The sequence below is a fragment of the Hibiscus syriacus genome, unplaced genomic scaffold, assembly GCF_006381635.1.
Source record: "Hibiscus syriacus cultivar Baekdansim isolate YM2019G1 unplaced genomic scaffold, ASM638163v2 tig00116997_pilon, whole genome shotgun sequence".
In the NCBI taxonomy this organism is placed as follows: domain Eukaryota; kingdom Viridiplantae; phylum Streptophyta; class Magnoliopsida; order Malvales; family Malvaceae; genus Hibiscus; species Hibiscus syriacus.
Window position 1 is genome coordinate 2,224,431 of NW_024063513.1, and position 14,761 is coordinate 2,239,191.

A 14,761-nucleotide genomic window follows, 5' to 3' on the forward strand; every position below is an offset into this window, starting at 1 on the left:
TATGTCTAAATAATGTATCGACACCTTTATAGTTTGTGTCGATACTTTTTTCCAGAATGAATTAGGAATGCCCAACGAGGTGCAAGCCTAAATTGTCGATACATTTAAAATTGTATCGATCCAAAAATCAACGAAAGCAATAATTATAATACAATAAGTAAATTTGCAATGCCTATTTTATTATATAAGCGCTACCTAATATGTTATTATGCTTGATAATATTTCCGGTTAAATGATATAACATAATCGATCACTTCTTTAACCGGTCACGCCGTTTTTTAACTGATTTTTAGGTGCCGCACAGCAAAATCACCCATTATTTGTCCTTGACAAATACTGAATCAGATACCTTGCAACCTTGGCAAAAGTGACTGAGCATGTGCCATTAATAATCATAATATGGTCAATTCATTTTATTCAAAACGTTTTGTTTTGGCGGGGATCTTAACATTCAATTAACAAAGAGAGCTTCACCCAATATGAGAATCACCAAAAAAAAGCAACAAAAAAAATTCAGCAAGCACAGTTTAGCACTTCCCTAACTCCAAAGCTCAAACAGTCCAGTAACTTCATTACATTGCACAATTAACAATTGCATTCCTGTTTGCCGCTAGTACACAAAAGGTATGAATTTGCACCTAACTTTACTCGCATACTCCAGGTAACTCTCTCCAAAAGTCTCTACCATTAGAACCTCCTCCAATTTTGCTTTCTGCTCATAATACAGCAAACAAACTGCCACAACGAATAACAAGCTAAGAGGTGCTCTAAGTGCAAGGCAATAAGTTGCAAATAAAAGCATTGTAGATGCGTATATCGGATGCCGAACCCATCTGTATGGCCCAAATTGGACAACAGCAGTTGGCACCACTATCTTCTCTGAATACTTCGCAAGATACAATGTCGAATTATATTGCATCAAAAGAGTTATCACAATCAGTATCCACACTCCAATGTTGCTCCAACCTCCTGGGACGCGATGCAGCTCTGGAGCTTCAAATGCGGCGACCCAGTGCCCAACCATGACTCCAACACAGAACAAAAGGCGATACCATTTGGGTGGGTTCACATCCCACTTAGGATCATGTGGACGGGCATAATAGTCTCCGTACAATCGTTTTCTTACACTAACATTGAAGAAAAAGAAATAGTGGTATACAAAGAAGAAGATAAAGGGCCAACCTTCAAGATAGCCATTGAAATAAGCAGGGGGTACTAGAGTTAGCCAAGTGAATACCGAAGTAACAATCGCAAGCTGCTCTACAATGCTTGCTTCACCAATTGAATGCTTTCGAAAAGCATACAAACCATATAAAGCAAGGGCTATAGCTACAAACCATGGCCAGAACAACCAACTCCAGCTGAAGTACATCCAAAAGAAAGGATTAAAAACCACATTACCAGTCCATTTGGTAGCTGCAACTCCAAGGGAAACAATAGCAGCCCATTTGACAAACTTTATAGGCGTTAACTCATAAAGAGCCGATTTGACTGAATCAAAAGAGAGGTTTTTGAAAGGTTCAAGCAAAGGGTTTCGAGAATCTGAGCTTGGAATGTTGGAAAATGAGCATTTGAGAGGAGACAAAAACTGGGTTCTTGTTGTTTTCCGAAGCGGTGACGGTGAAAGACTGAAACTCGATGCGTTTCGGGTAGGTTTGAGATTCTGTTGAGAATAACAGCCCTTGCTTTGAAATTGTTTGTTGAAATGCCTGCAAGAAACTATTCGGTTGCCTTTCAAATTGAAGCAAAAAGGGACTGTTCTCGACTGCAACAGCACTGAGGCAGTGTCCATGGATTGCTTGAACAAATAGATGTGCAAAAAGAACAGTTATGGAAATCTACGGTGAAACATTTGTTGTCTTCTTTAAAGATAAAATGAAAAAAATCTCTTCTGCAGCCATCGACAATTCGCAGATTAGTAGCTGGTAAAGACAGATCTTCAGCCCAAACACTTTAACAATGGTCCAACATGTTTCCTTCGGTATACCAATCCCAATCCCAATCCCAATCCCCATTGGCTGAATTTTCTATTAAATAGATTTAAGCTATTGATTAATGAAAAATTCTCTCTTAATAATCGGAACCCACGTACATTGAAATACATGAGATTTGAGAGGTTATAATTTTCTTTTACAATCTAATAAGCCATATCATTGAACACGTTTCATAAGTTTTCTAATTAGTACAACAATAATATATTAAAATTGATATATGATCCTTTTAAGTATATTTCAAAAAATTATACTTAAAAATAAACCCAATTATTATTATTTTTTGGATGAAAAACTCTTTTTAGAAAAACAATTATATATTGATGTAAATGTCGTATTTTTTTTTATAAATTTTGATATATAAATTACATTTTAGATAAAATATTTTTTCTAAACTTGGCCGATCATATTCCCGATCTTCTCATTCAAGGGTAATTCATTCTTTTTCTTATTATATTTTTCTCACTTTAATTTATTATTTTTTTACGATTAATAATCTGTTTCCTGAAAAATAGAAGTTGGTGTATTGTGGCGACAGAGGTGGCATTGCCGGAGGAAGGTCGCCGAGCTTGCCGCTTTTGAGCGGAAACGTAGATCGACTAATTGGGCAATCAGGGTATTGGAGAGGATATATAGATTCAATAGGAGCTGCAAAGGAATTTACTTCAAAGAAGAAGAGTAAGCTAAATATATCCTTTTTATTTATTTCAAATTTTATTGGTTATATAATTTGTTATCAAGTGTTAATGAATGCCACATTTATTACTTGTTATTAGAAAAACTGAATTATCTCGAGTAATTTGAGGTGAGTGAGTGAAATGGAATTAAGTCTGTTTTATTTTGTTCTAGACGAAATGTACTGTTCTTAAATTTTAGGAGCTAAACAGGCTCAGGTTTTACCATTTTCAGGATATTTTACATTGTTTTTTCATATTGATAGTTTGAGCAGTTAATGAAGAAATTGACTTTAGAAAATTTTGGATATTGGTGTTGGTTTGGACATATAATTTTACCTTTTGTTATTGTCTTTTATTATTTGCTGATTACGAAAACTTTTACCCAAAGAAAAAGAAGGAAATTCCAAAGCAAAATGACCAGAAACCTGACTCGAAAGGTGAGTCCATATCTCCCTCCCCCTTTATTTCAAACCAGTTTTCCAATGCTATCAATATCAATCCTCAGAGATGTCATGAAGATATCGGTTTGACATCATTTCTGATAGCAACAGTTAGCGTAGTATGTGATATTACCCTCTTGCAATCTTCTTGTGTGAGAAGCAGAAAGATAGGATTTTGAAATTATCTCGTAGAATGATTTTCTTATCCCTGTAGGCTTATACTATTACTATGTTAAGGTTGCTTACTAAAGTATAACACTGTGTCTACCTTTACTTTTACTATTTTAATGTATATAAGTATCATCAATGAATATACTCTTATAATGCCTGCAAGATATAGCTTGTATAGACTTTAACATTTTTCACTTCTTTTTTCTCAATTTCAGAGGATTCCAACACAGATGACCAATGGAACTTTCAGGAAAATTTCATGAGGCTTTTTCAAAATTTGGTTGTACCTTCGTTAGTTCTTGCATTGTTTCTTTCTATGTTTCCCTGGACTGTTGAGCAGCAACAAGTAACTCCTAAATGTTTTCACCTTGTTTATTTTCTGCGTATTTAAGCGGGTTAATTTTTTACTTTGATTTGACAATGATCTTTTTTCAATGCTTTAGGATTCTTATTTTGAGGTTAGAAAATAGATATTACCAGAATGTTGAGTCATTTGTATCATTTTATAAGCATATGGTAGAAAGCCTCTTTATATTCCTTTGTATTTACTGTGTAACTTTTTGGCTGCATTTAAGCATTTTCCTCCTTTTCCAAGTGATTCATATTTTAAAGCATGTCCATCTCTGATTGGGTGTTCTCCCCTGGTTTTAGCATTCCATGCCATCCACAGTTCAAAGTAACTAGTTAGTTCTGTGTGAAGTGACATTTTGTTTTTAAATCTGGATCTAGAATTTAGTATTAGATAGATAAAAGATTTAAATGGATCAAAATGCATATAGAGTCAGAACCGTTGCTAGTTTGAAAATTGTATTCTTACTTCCACATTTGTTTGGCTTCTAAATACAAGAAAAGTTCATTTATCTTGTTTACCAAAAAAAGTTAATCTATTTTCTAAGCTTTGATTGCTATGGAAATCTTTCTTGCAGATTAGTTTCCAAGAGTTCAAGAACAAACTTCTGGAACCGGGTTTAGTTGACCATATAGTTGTTTCTAATAAGTCGGTTGCAAAAGTGTATGCGAGGAACACACCATACAATCAAACAAGTGATGATGTTCTCCAAGGTCCTGCTAATGGTACTTCTGTCAGACGACATGGAGGTGAATACAAATGCTTCTTCACTATTGGAAGTGTTGAGTCTTTTGAGGAGAAGTTGGAAGAAGCCCAAGATGCTTTAGGGATTGACCCACATGATTATGTTCCAGTGACATATGCCTCTGATGTTATGTGGTACCAGGAGTTGATGAGGTTTGCACCCACATTATTACTTCTCGGAACTCTTATTATATGGGCCGGAGATTGCAAGGACTGGGTGTTGGTGGTGGTAAGGGTGGCCGTGGAATTTTCAACGTAGGAAAAGCCCATATAACCAAAGTTGATAAAAATTCCAAGAATAAGGTTAGTTTTTTTTTTTGGATAAATAAAAGAATATTATTACCCAAAAGGGAGCAGTAAACTGCTACAGTACAAGCATCAGAACAACTATAGTACAAGCATCAGAACAACTACAGTACAGTCATCAAAGCAACCAACGTGGAGCATGAACAACCAACATAGCAATAAGGTTAGTCAATACCCCATTGAATACAAAGAGAGTTATTGACTCTATCTATTCTATTGATTATCCTATCTCTTAGTTGAATTCTAACAAACTCCTTAATAGCCTTAAGAATTTCATCACCTGTTCTTGAGTTTCTTCGGAATAGCCTCTTGTTTCTTTCTTCCCAAATAGAATAAATAAATGCAGTCCATGCAAGCTTCAGAATATTAACTTGTCCAAGACATTAATTGATCCCAAGACAATGAAGATCTCCGCAAGCCGGTTAGTAGTAAGATTTCATTCCAGAGATAGCTTGCTAATGGGCATTCCATGAAAATGTGATCTCTCGTTTGCTGGAACGCGTTACATAAAACACATAAACCATCAGTAACAATACCCATATGTTGTAGTCTAACTTTAGTAGGGAGTCTGTCCAAAATAGCCATCCAAGCGATCATGCTATGTTTAGGAATGTGGAGGGGAAACCATATCAGATAATGCCAGTGAACTTTGTCTCTCTTAACCCTAGTCTCTTCCCAAATTGCACGAATTGATGTTGCTCCGGTTGAGAAGACAACGTTGGCTTCTCTCCTTAGTTTTAGTAATTTTCTGAAGCTCCAGCTGGTATTAGTACCGCTATCGATGTGCCAGAAGTCTTTATCGTTAAGGACGTAGTTGTTTAGCCATGCCACCCACAATGAGCCTTCACTTGCTAGGATACTTCGAATAAGTTGGATCATACACGCCTTATTCCACGTTTTTAAGTCCTTTAAACCTAGTCCTCCTTCAAGTTTCGAGTGGCATATAGTTCTCCAGCTTACTCTAGCTCCAGTAGCTGCTTTATCCGAACCTTTCCAGAAAAATCGAGAACAGAGTTGCTCAATCTTTTTAATGATAGATTGAGGCAGAAAAAGTTGTCTGCACCAGTAGTTAGCAACACTGAACAAGACCGCTCTTATAAGTTCGAGTCTTTCTGCATAAGACAAGAGTTTACCTGACCAGTGGTAAAGCCTGGACTTGATATTATCAATGAGAACGACAAAATCCTTTTCAGAGAGTTTCCTAGTGACCAAAGGGACTCCGAGGTATCTCACAGGCAGGCATCCTTGCTTGAACCCCGTAGTTTTGTTATTGGACTCCAGGATATTAGTAGATATTCCGGCTGCATAGAATTCGCATTTGGCCGCATTAAGCTTTAGGCCCGACATTTCATAGAATTTTTCTAAAACAATAGTGACTCCAACAACTGATTCCAAATTTCCTTTGCAAAAGATTAGAAGATCATCCGCAAACATTAAGTGAGTGAGCCTTATCTTCTTACATTTAGGGTGGAAGCCAACCATACCTCTCGCAGCAGCCAAATTAAGAATTTTAGACAATACATTCATTGCAAGGACGAATAAGAAAGGGGATAGTGGGTCACCTTGCCTTATTCCACTTTTACCCTTGAAATATCCAATCAAGCTTCCATTGAAACAGATGGAATATCTTGCATTTGAGAAACAAGCTTCAATCCGGTCAATGAAGGTTTTTGGTAGCTGTATAGCATTTAGGACTGATGAAATGAAGCCCCAGTGAAGAGTGTCAAAGGCCTTTTGAAGGTCAATCTTCAAATAACATCGTGGGGAAATTGATTTCCTTCCATAGCCTTTCACCATTTCTTGAGCAAGGAGAGTATTGTCGACGATACTTCTACCTTTTACAAAGGCAGTTTGATTTGGAGTAATCATCCCTGGGAGTAAATTGGTCAGTCGTTTTACTAAAATATTAGTAATTGTCTTATAGACAACAGAGCAACATGAAATTGGCCGGAAGTCTTTAACCTTGCTTGGATTTGGCACTTTAGGCACCAATGCGATTGTGGTCGCATTGAAAGCTGGAAGCAAGTATGTTTGTTGAAAGAAGTATTTTATTGCATTTACCACATCGTCTCCAACCACATCCCATGATTTTTTGAAAAAGAAAGGTGTGAATCCATCAGGGTCAGGAGCTTTGTCATTGCCTTGATTGAAAATGGCTTCTTTTATCTCCTCTCTTGATACTTCCTTGATTAGATCAGATGAAGCTTCAGGAGGCAACGTAAATTAGCAGGCTTTTAAGAAGAGTGGGGTTGCACTCGGTTACGTTGGGATCTGAAGTACCTATTAGATTGGAGAAGAAAGTAGTCACCTCAGAGGCCATCGTGTCAAAGGATTCAAGTCTTCTTCCTTGCTCGTCAACAAGCACCCTGATTGTGTCGCGCTTTTGTTTAACTTCCACAGCCGAATGAAAAATTTTTGAGCATTTATCACCCTCCTTTATCCATTGAGTTTTAGCCTTTTGCTTTAAGAACATAAGCTCAGCCTCTTCTAGAGTTTTTAACTCTTTTTGTAAGATAAGCTCTTTCTCGCAATTGTTTTCACCTTTAAGAGTAGAAAGTTGGTGTTGTTCCAGCTCCTTCCGCTTATGCTTAACTCGAATTGTTATGTCACTGTAGCATTCCTTGTTGAGTTTCCTTAAGCAGACTTTGAGGCGTTTGAGTTTGTGAAAGAGAACATGCAAAGGGTTGCCCTGAATAGTTGGTTGCCAAGAATGCCATACCTCTTCCAAATAATTGGGGTGGAGAGCCCAAAAATTGAAGAATTTGAATGGCTTCGGTTTATTTGCTTGAATTTCTTTGTTGAGGCAAACTAAGGCCATACAATGATCTGAAGGACCCGGAGCGAGGAATTCAACAAATGAGTTTTGAAAATTTTTCACCCATGTAGTATTGATTAGAACCCTATCAAGCTTCGACTCCTGTTACGTAAAAGTAAAACCAGAGTCTGAAAATTTCAGCTTTCTTTGTCTTTATTACCTAAACTCGTTGACCTGCTTTTCTTTGTGTTGCTAGAATACGAGAAGGTCCTCGGTCATTATTTTCCAATATTTTCAGCTTCTGATATCTGTAGGTCTATTTCAAAGATGTTGCTGGCTGTGATGAGGCAAAACAAGAGATCATGGAATTTTTGCTCTTTCTTAAGAACCCAAAGAAATACGAGGACCTTGGAGCTAAAATTCCAAAAGGTGCTCTGTTGGTGGGTCCTCCAGGTACAGGAAAGACCCTTCTAGCAACAGCTACTGCTGGCGAGTCGGGTGTACCTTTTCTATCAATATCAGGTTCTGATTTCATGGAGATGTTTGTTGGTGTTGGACCATCCAGGGTGAGGAACTTGTTCCAAGAAGCAATGCAGTGTGCTCCTAGTATATTATTTATTGATGAGATTGATGCAATTGGTCGGGCAAGAGGTCGTGGCGATTTCTCAGGTTCTAATGACGAGCGTGAAAGTACGCTTAATCAATTACTAGTAGAAATGGATGGATTTGGAACTACTTCGGGAGTTGTTGTGCTTGCTGGTACTAATAGGCCTGATATCTTAGACAAAGCTTTATTGAGACCAGGGCGATTTGATCGTCAGATTTCAATAGATAAACCCGATATTAAAGGCCGTGAACAGATATTTCTGGTCTACTTGAGAAAGATAAAGCTTGATCATGAGCCATCATATTACTCTCAAAGACTTGCAGCACTCACTCCTGGCTTTGCTGGAGCAGACATTGCAAATGTTTGTAATGAAGTTGCTGTAATTGCTGCAAGGAGTGAAGGGGCACAGGTCACAATGGAACATTTCGAGGCTGCTATAGACAAGATCATTGGTGGTCTTGAGAAGAAGAACAGGGTAATAATCTTATAGTTGTTTTTCTTTCCTATGATTAAATATTACCCTTGATAAAAATGATATTAGAACCTATGTCTTCGTTCAGTTAAAATTCCCTTTTTATCAGACATTAGTATGAGATGGTGATTGTTGCATCGCATGTTATGTCCAGAGTAGTGACTGATAACTTTGCATCATTATTTTACGTCTCCATTTTTCTTCTATCCACCCTAATAACCAGAATCTTCTGGGTCTCAATCAGGTAATCAGTAAACTCGAGCGGAAGACGGTTGCTTATCATGAATCAGGTCATGTTGCAGGCTGGTTTTTGGAACATGCTGAACCCCTCTTGAAAGTTACAATTGTTCCTCGCGGTACAGCAGCACTTGGATTTGGCCAGTACGTTGCAAATGAAAACCTTCTCATGACAAAAGAGCAGCTTTTTGATATAACGTGCATGACCCTCGGTGGCCGAGCAGCTGAACAGGTAAGTTTGAAACTTTCTATTTCCATGTATGGCCGAGTGCAAATAGAAACACGAATTCATCGAAATATTTGCTTGAATGCTTCCTTTTTGGTTTGTCATATCTTATATTCCAAATACCGAAATATTCCAACACTGAGGCACAGACTAGAACTAGAAAACTGTAGGAATTATAGAAATATATGATTATGTAAATATTCTTTAATTAAGGGATTCTGTAAATATTCTACAAACCCTTATTTTAAGGGATCATATCTCCTAGTATTAGTATTTTTCCTTAGAGTTTCATACTTTAGAAAGATGATTTGTATATAAATATGTAATCTGTCCTATTGAAAAGAATAAGAAATTACAGAGAATTACTCTGATTTCTACATGGTATCAGCTTAGGTTACTATTTCTTTCCAACCTAGACGATGTCCACAACTTCTTCTCCTACTCCGGAGATCACTTCAAATCCAGAAAATTTTTCTGGTTCTGCTGCTCAATCAGAAGGTAATCTGGTCATGAAAGAACCAGAAGGTAAACCTCATGCTACAATTTTTTTCTCCTCCAGTCGTCCCCTAATTGGATCCTCGATTCTGGTGCTACGGATCATATGACTGGTAATAAAGATTTATTTTGCAATTTTTTTCCAAATTTGGTAAAGTTGTCAAAACGGCTGATGGTTCTTTGTGCAAAATAGAAGGACATGGCACTGCTATTCTCAATAATCAGATTGTACTTAAAAATGTCCTCTTCGTACCAAATATGGCTTGCAATCTCGTTTCCGTTAGTAAACTTTCCACCGACTTGCACTGCTCTGCAATTTTTAAAGATATTGATTGTACTTTGCAGGCACTGAACTCGAAGAAGATGATTGGTAAGGTCAGCTTGCAGAATAGTCTCTACATTCTTCCTGCCTCTACTAAAACCGAAATCTCGAAATCTTTCACCGTTTTAGAAAAAGTGGATAATGTTATGTTATGGCACTATCGTTTAGGTCATCATAGTTTTCACTATCTTGCAAAAGTTTTTCCAGCTCTATTCATTCATAAAAGGCCAAATTCTTTTTCTTGCAAAGTTTGCTCTCTTGCCAAACATACTAAATCAACTTATTCTCCTTCTATATATAAGCCTTCTCACCCTTTTGCTTTGATCCACAGTGATATTTGGGGTCCTTCTCGGGTGAAGAATGCTGATAATTGTAAGTGGTTTATCACTTTCATTGATGATCACAGTAGGATAACTTGGACTTATTTGCTAAAAGATAAATCTGAAACTGCTGGTGTTTTTACCCAATTTTATAACATGGTTCTCACTCAATTTGGGTTTAAAATTCAGCTCTTTAAATCTGATAATGGCAGTGAATTTTTTGCTAAGTCTTTGGGTGCATTTTTCAGGGAAAAGGGCATAGTTCAGATTAGTTCTTGTGTTGACACCCCACAACAAAACGGTATTGCTGAAAGAAAAAATAGACACCTCCTTGAAGTTACTCGTTCTCTTCTATTTACCACTAATGTTCCAAAATATTTGTGGGGGGAAACCTTATTAACTGCCACATATTTAATCAATTGAATGCCTAGTAAGGTTTTACAATTTCAAACACCTCAATCTATATTTTTGCAATATTTTCCTCATTTTAAACTTATCTCCTCCATTCTTCCACTTAAAATATTTGGTTGTACTGTTTTTATCCAAAACATTGCTCCTAATAAGTCCAAGTTAGATCCTAAATCATTAAAGTGTGTACTGGTTTGGTATTCTTCACTTAAGAAGAGTTATAAATGCTATCATCCTCATTCAAAACGATTTTTACCACTATGGATATAACATTTTATGAGCAGGATCCCTATTTCACTCAGGCTGAAATTCAGGGGGAGACATGGAAGGATTTTCAGCCACATCAGGTATCTCCTCCTATTTTTCATTCTCAACCTTCAGAATTGCCACCAATTTTGTCCTTACCTACAGATTTGTCACCTGTAACTACTCCCATTGATCCACCGGTAGTACCTATCACTACTTCACCCATACCCACTTTAAATACCCTTCTTGAAAATATACGTACTCCTATTCAAAATATTCCACAAACAACACCAATCAAACAACTCCGTTTCTATACAAGGAAAAGAAAACATATTCCTGAGGCTGTTTTGCAATCTGATGTTTGCCGAGAATTGGATTTGGGTCCAGCTGCCGAAATAGAAGAAGAAATCAGTAAGTTTACTTCTCCTACTCTAGATGACTTCCCTATTGCTATTAGAAAAGGGGTTAGACAGTGCATCAAGCATCCTATTGAAAAATTTGTTGGTTATAATTCATTGATGCCGTCTTTTCAAGCATTTACAGCAAACTTGGATAAAGAACATGTTCCCACAAGCATAGCTGAAGCTCTAAAGGATTCAAAATGGAGAAGGGCTGTTGAAGAGGAAATTTGTGCACTGGAGAAAAATGCTACTTGGACTGTTACGGATCTTCCTCAAGGAAAAAAGGCTGTTGGCTGTAAATGGATCTTTACTGTAAAATATAACTCAAATGATAGCATCCAACAATACAAAGCGAGACTAGTGGTCAGAGGCTTTACACAAACATATGATATAGATTTCACAGAAACTTTTGTACCTGTGGCGAAGTTGAATACTGTTCGAGTACTCCTAAGTTTGGCTATAAATTGCGATTGGAAATTACACCAACTTTATGTAAAAAAACGTTTTTCTTAATGGCAAGCTAGAAGAAGAAGTCTATATGAAGTTGCCACCTGGCTTAAAGTCTGTTGAAGGAAGTAACAAGGTGTGCAAACTCAACAAGTCTCTATACGGGTTAAAACAATCACCCAGAGCTTGGTTCGAAAGGTTCACTAAAGTCATCCTAAAAAACGGCTACAAGCAATCCCTCACCGATCACACTCTTTTCATCAAGGTAACTTCTACAAATAAAAAAGTTATCTTTATTGTGTACGTGGACGACATAATTCTTACCGGAGATGATGAAGAGGAGATTTGCAATTTGAAGAAGTTGTTAAATAAGGAATTCGAAACCAAGGACTTGGGAAAGCTAAGGTATTTCCTAGGAATGGAGGTGGCAAGGTCAAAAGAAGGACTTGTGATCAATCAAAGAAAATATGTAATTGATTTACTCAAAGAAACTAGTTTTCTTGGTTGTAAGCCGAATGATACACTAATGGAGGCAAGCTTGAAATTTAACAAAGAAGATGGGTCATTAGTAGACAAAGAGAAATTTCAAAGATTAGTTGAGAAACTAATTTATTTATCCTTGACAAGGCCAGATATAGCATTTCCTGTAAATGTGATAGGTCAACACATGACTAATCCTACTGAAGAGCATATGGCAGCAGCAAATAGAATTCTCAAGTACTTGAAGAAAACTCCAGGACACGGTTTAATGTTTAAGAAGACACAAGCAGAACTGTTAAGATCTTTACAGATTCTAGTTGGGCTGGAGACCTTACTGAAAGGAGATCTACTAGTGGCTACTGCACCTTTGTTTGGGGTAACCTTACAACTTGGAGAAGTAAGAAACAATTTGTCGTTTCAAGTAGTGCTGAAGCTGAATTCAGAGCACTAGCATTGGGAATATGCGAAGGAATTTGGCTACTTAAACTACTGAAAGAACTTGTCACTAATCAAGAGGATCACTTTGAAGTTTTGTGTGATAATCAATCTGCTATTCAAATTGTCAAGAACCCAGTTCAACATGATCGGACAAAGCATGTTGAGATTGATAGGCATTTTATTGCTGATCAAGTTAACAAAAAGACAACCACACTTTCATACATTCCTTCAGAAGAACAAGTTGCAGACATTCTTACTAAAGTTTTGCCAAAGCCTGTTTTCAATAAATTCCTATTCAAGCTGGGATTATACAATGTATATTCTCCAGCTTGAGGGGGAGTGTAGGAATTATAGAAATATATGATTATGTAAATATCCTTTAATTAAGGGATTCTGTAAATATTCTACAATCCCTTATTTTAAGGGATCATATCTCCTAGGATTAATATTTTTTCTTTCTTAGAGTGTCATACTTTAGAGAGATGATTTGTATATAAATATGTAATCTGTCCTATTGAAAAGAATAAGAAATTACATAAAATTACTTTGATTTCTACAGAAGCACTTGGATTTGCCCAGTACGTTGCAAATGAAAACCTTCTAATGACAAAAGAGCAGCTTTTTGATATAACGTGCATGACCCTCGGTGGCCGAGCAGCTGAACAGGTAAGTTTGAAACTTTCTATTTCAATGTATGGCCGAGTGCAAATAGAAACACGAACTCATCGAAATATTTGCTTGAATGCTTCCTTTTTGGTTTGTCATATTTTATATTCCAAATACCGAAATATTCCAACACTGAGGCACAGACTAGAACTATTAAACTAAACCATTTTTTCCCATGATTCAGGTTTTGTTGGGAAAGATATCAACCGGTGGTCAAAATGACTTGGAAAAGGTGACTAAGATGACCTATGCCCAGGTGGCGGTTTATGGCTTTAGTGACAAGGTAGGCCTCCTCTCTTTCCCTCAGAGAGAAGATGGGCTTGAGATGTCGAAGCCTTATAGCAATAAGACGGGTGCTATCATCGACAGTGAAGTGCTCAAGTGCGTGGCCAAGGCATATAAAAAAACAATGGAACTTATAGAGGAGCACAAAGATCAAGTAGCTGAAGTTGCCGAATTGTTGCTCGAAAAGGAAGTTCTTCACCAAGATGATCTGATTCGAGTTTTGGGCGAACGACCATTTAAATCGAGTGAAGCTACAAACTATGACAGATTTAAGCAAGGGTTTGAAGAGGAAGAAACTAAGAGCACGCAAACCCCCGAGGGTGGAGCTGCGGATGATGATGGATCTGCACCACTTGTTCCTCAGGTTGTTCCAACTTGATCCTTGATGGAAGGCTATCCTGATTTTTGTACATTTGAGTCAATAAATTGGTTCAATTTTCCGCAACTGTTTTATTCAATAGCCATTACTGACCATTCTGGACTTCTTTTAACATGTATAGGAATGTTAAAATAATTTGTTCCAGATTATTTGTTGTATATTTTTCTTAAAAAATATAACGTCAGTTTATTTAAGATGCATTTTAATATTCAGATGAGATTCATATACTTTTGGATCGGTATATTTTATTATCAATTGATCGAATATTTATCTAATTTTCTAATATATCTTAAGATACGTCAATTCATATACGTTTTTTATTAAAAGATTTAGATAAATTATATTTTAATTTTTTTTATTATATTATATTTATACTTTAGATATTTTTTTTATTATTTTAGTTATTTAAACCTAAAGTTAAAACAAGATTTTTTGAACTCATCAAATGGTCTCTGTGGTTAACGAGAGTGTTGTTTTCTCTAGAAATATTAAATTCAAACAGTTGCGTATGTAGGTATCACTCTAAATTATTAAAAATAACACAACTTTTGTAACGTATATGAGATTATCTTTTGAATCATTATTCAATAACACATTTTTTGTGAGAAGATTTGGGATTTCTCATTTTTGTTGTATGGAGGTAAAATTTGTATTAAATTTAAAATAAAATTTGAGTTTCTATGCACAATTAACGCATTAATCAAACATAATCCGTAATTAAGTTCGGATGCAAAAGTAGTACTTGAAGGGCCTTCCTTCTAAAACTCGAATCCATTAATGGCCCATTTATATTGGGTCAACTAGTGTTGCAGAGACCCCAAGTTTCAATTCATCATCCCCAGATTGAGAAAAGTTGAAGCCCTAAGATTAATTCTGATAAAAGCAGTACTCAACATAAA

General features: G+C 36.5%; 1 protein-coding gene and 1 pseudogene across 1 annotated transcript; one reads left to right on the plus strand and one right to left on the minus strand.

Annotated features, from left to right (window-relative positions):
- Nucleotides 1-475: 475 nt before the first annotated feature.
- Nucleotides 476-1,947, minus strand: LOC120193933. The gene has a single exon (XM_039196353.1). It carries the CDS (start codon nucleotides 1,790-1,792, stop codon nucleotides 611-613), a length of 1,182 nt encoding a protein of 393 aa, XP_039052284.1. The 5' UTR covers nucleotides 1,793-1,947; the 3' UTR covers nucleotides 476-610.
- A 22-nt stretch (nucleotides 1,948-1,969) lies between these two features.
- LOC120194283 lies at nucleotides 1,970-13,966 on the plus strand (annotated as a pseudogene).
- The last annotated feature ends 795 nt before the right edge of the window (nucleotides 13,967-14,761 follow it).

Coding starts and splice junctions, on each gene's coding strand:
- LOC120193933 (XM_039196353.1), bottom strand. CDS start 1,792: ATGGACACTGCCTCAGTGCTGTTGCAGTCGAGAACAGTCCCTTTTTGC.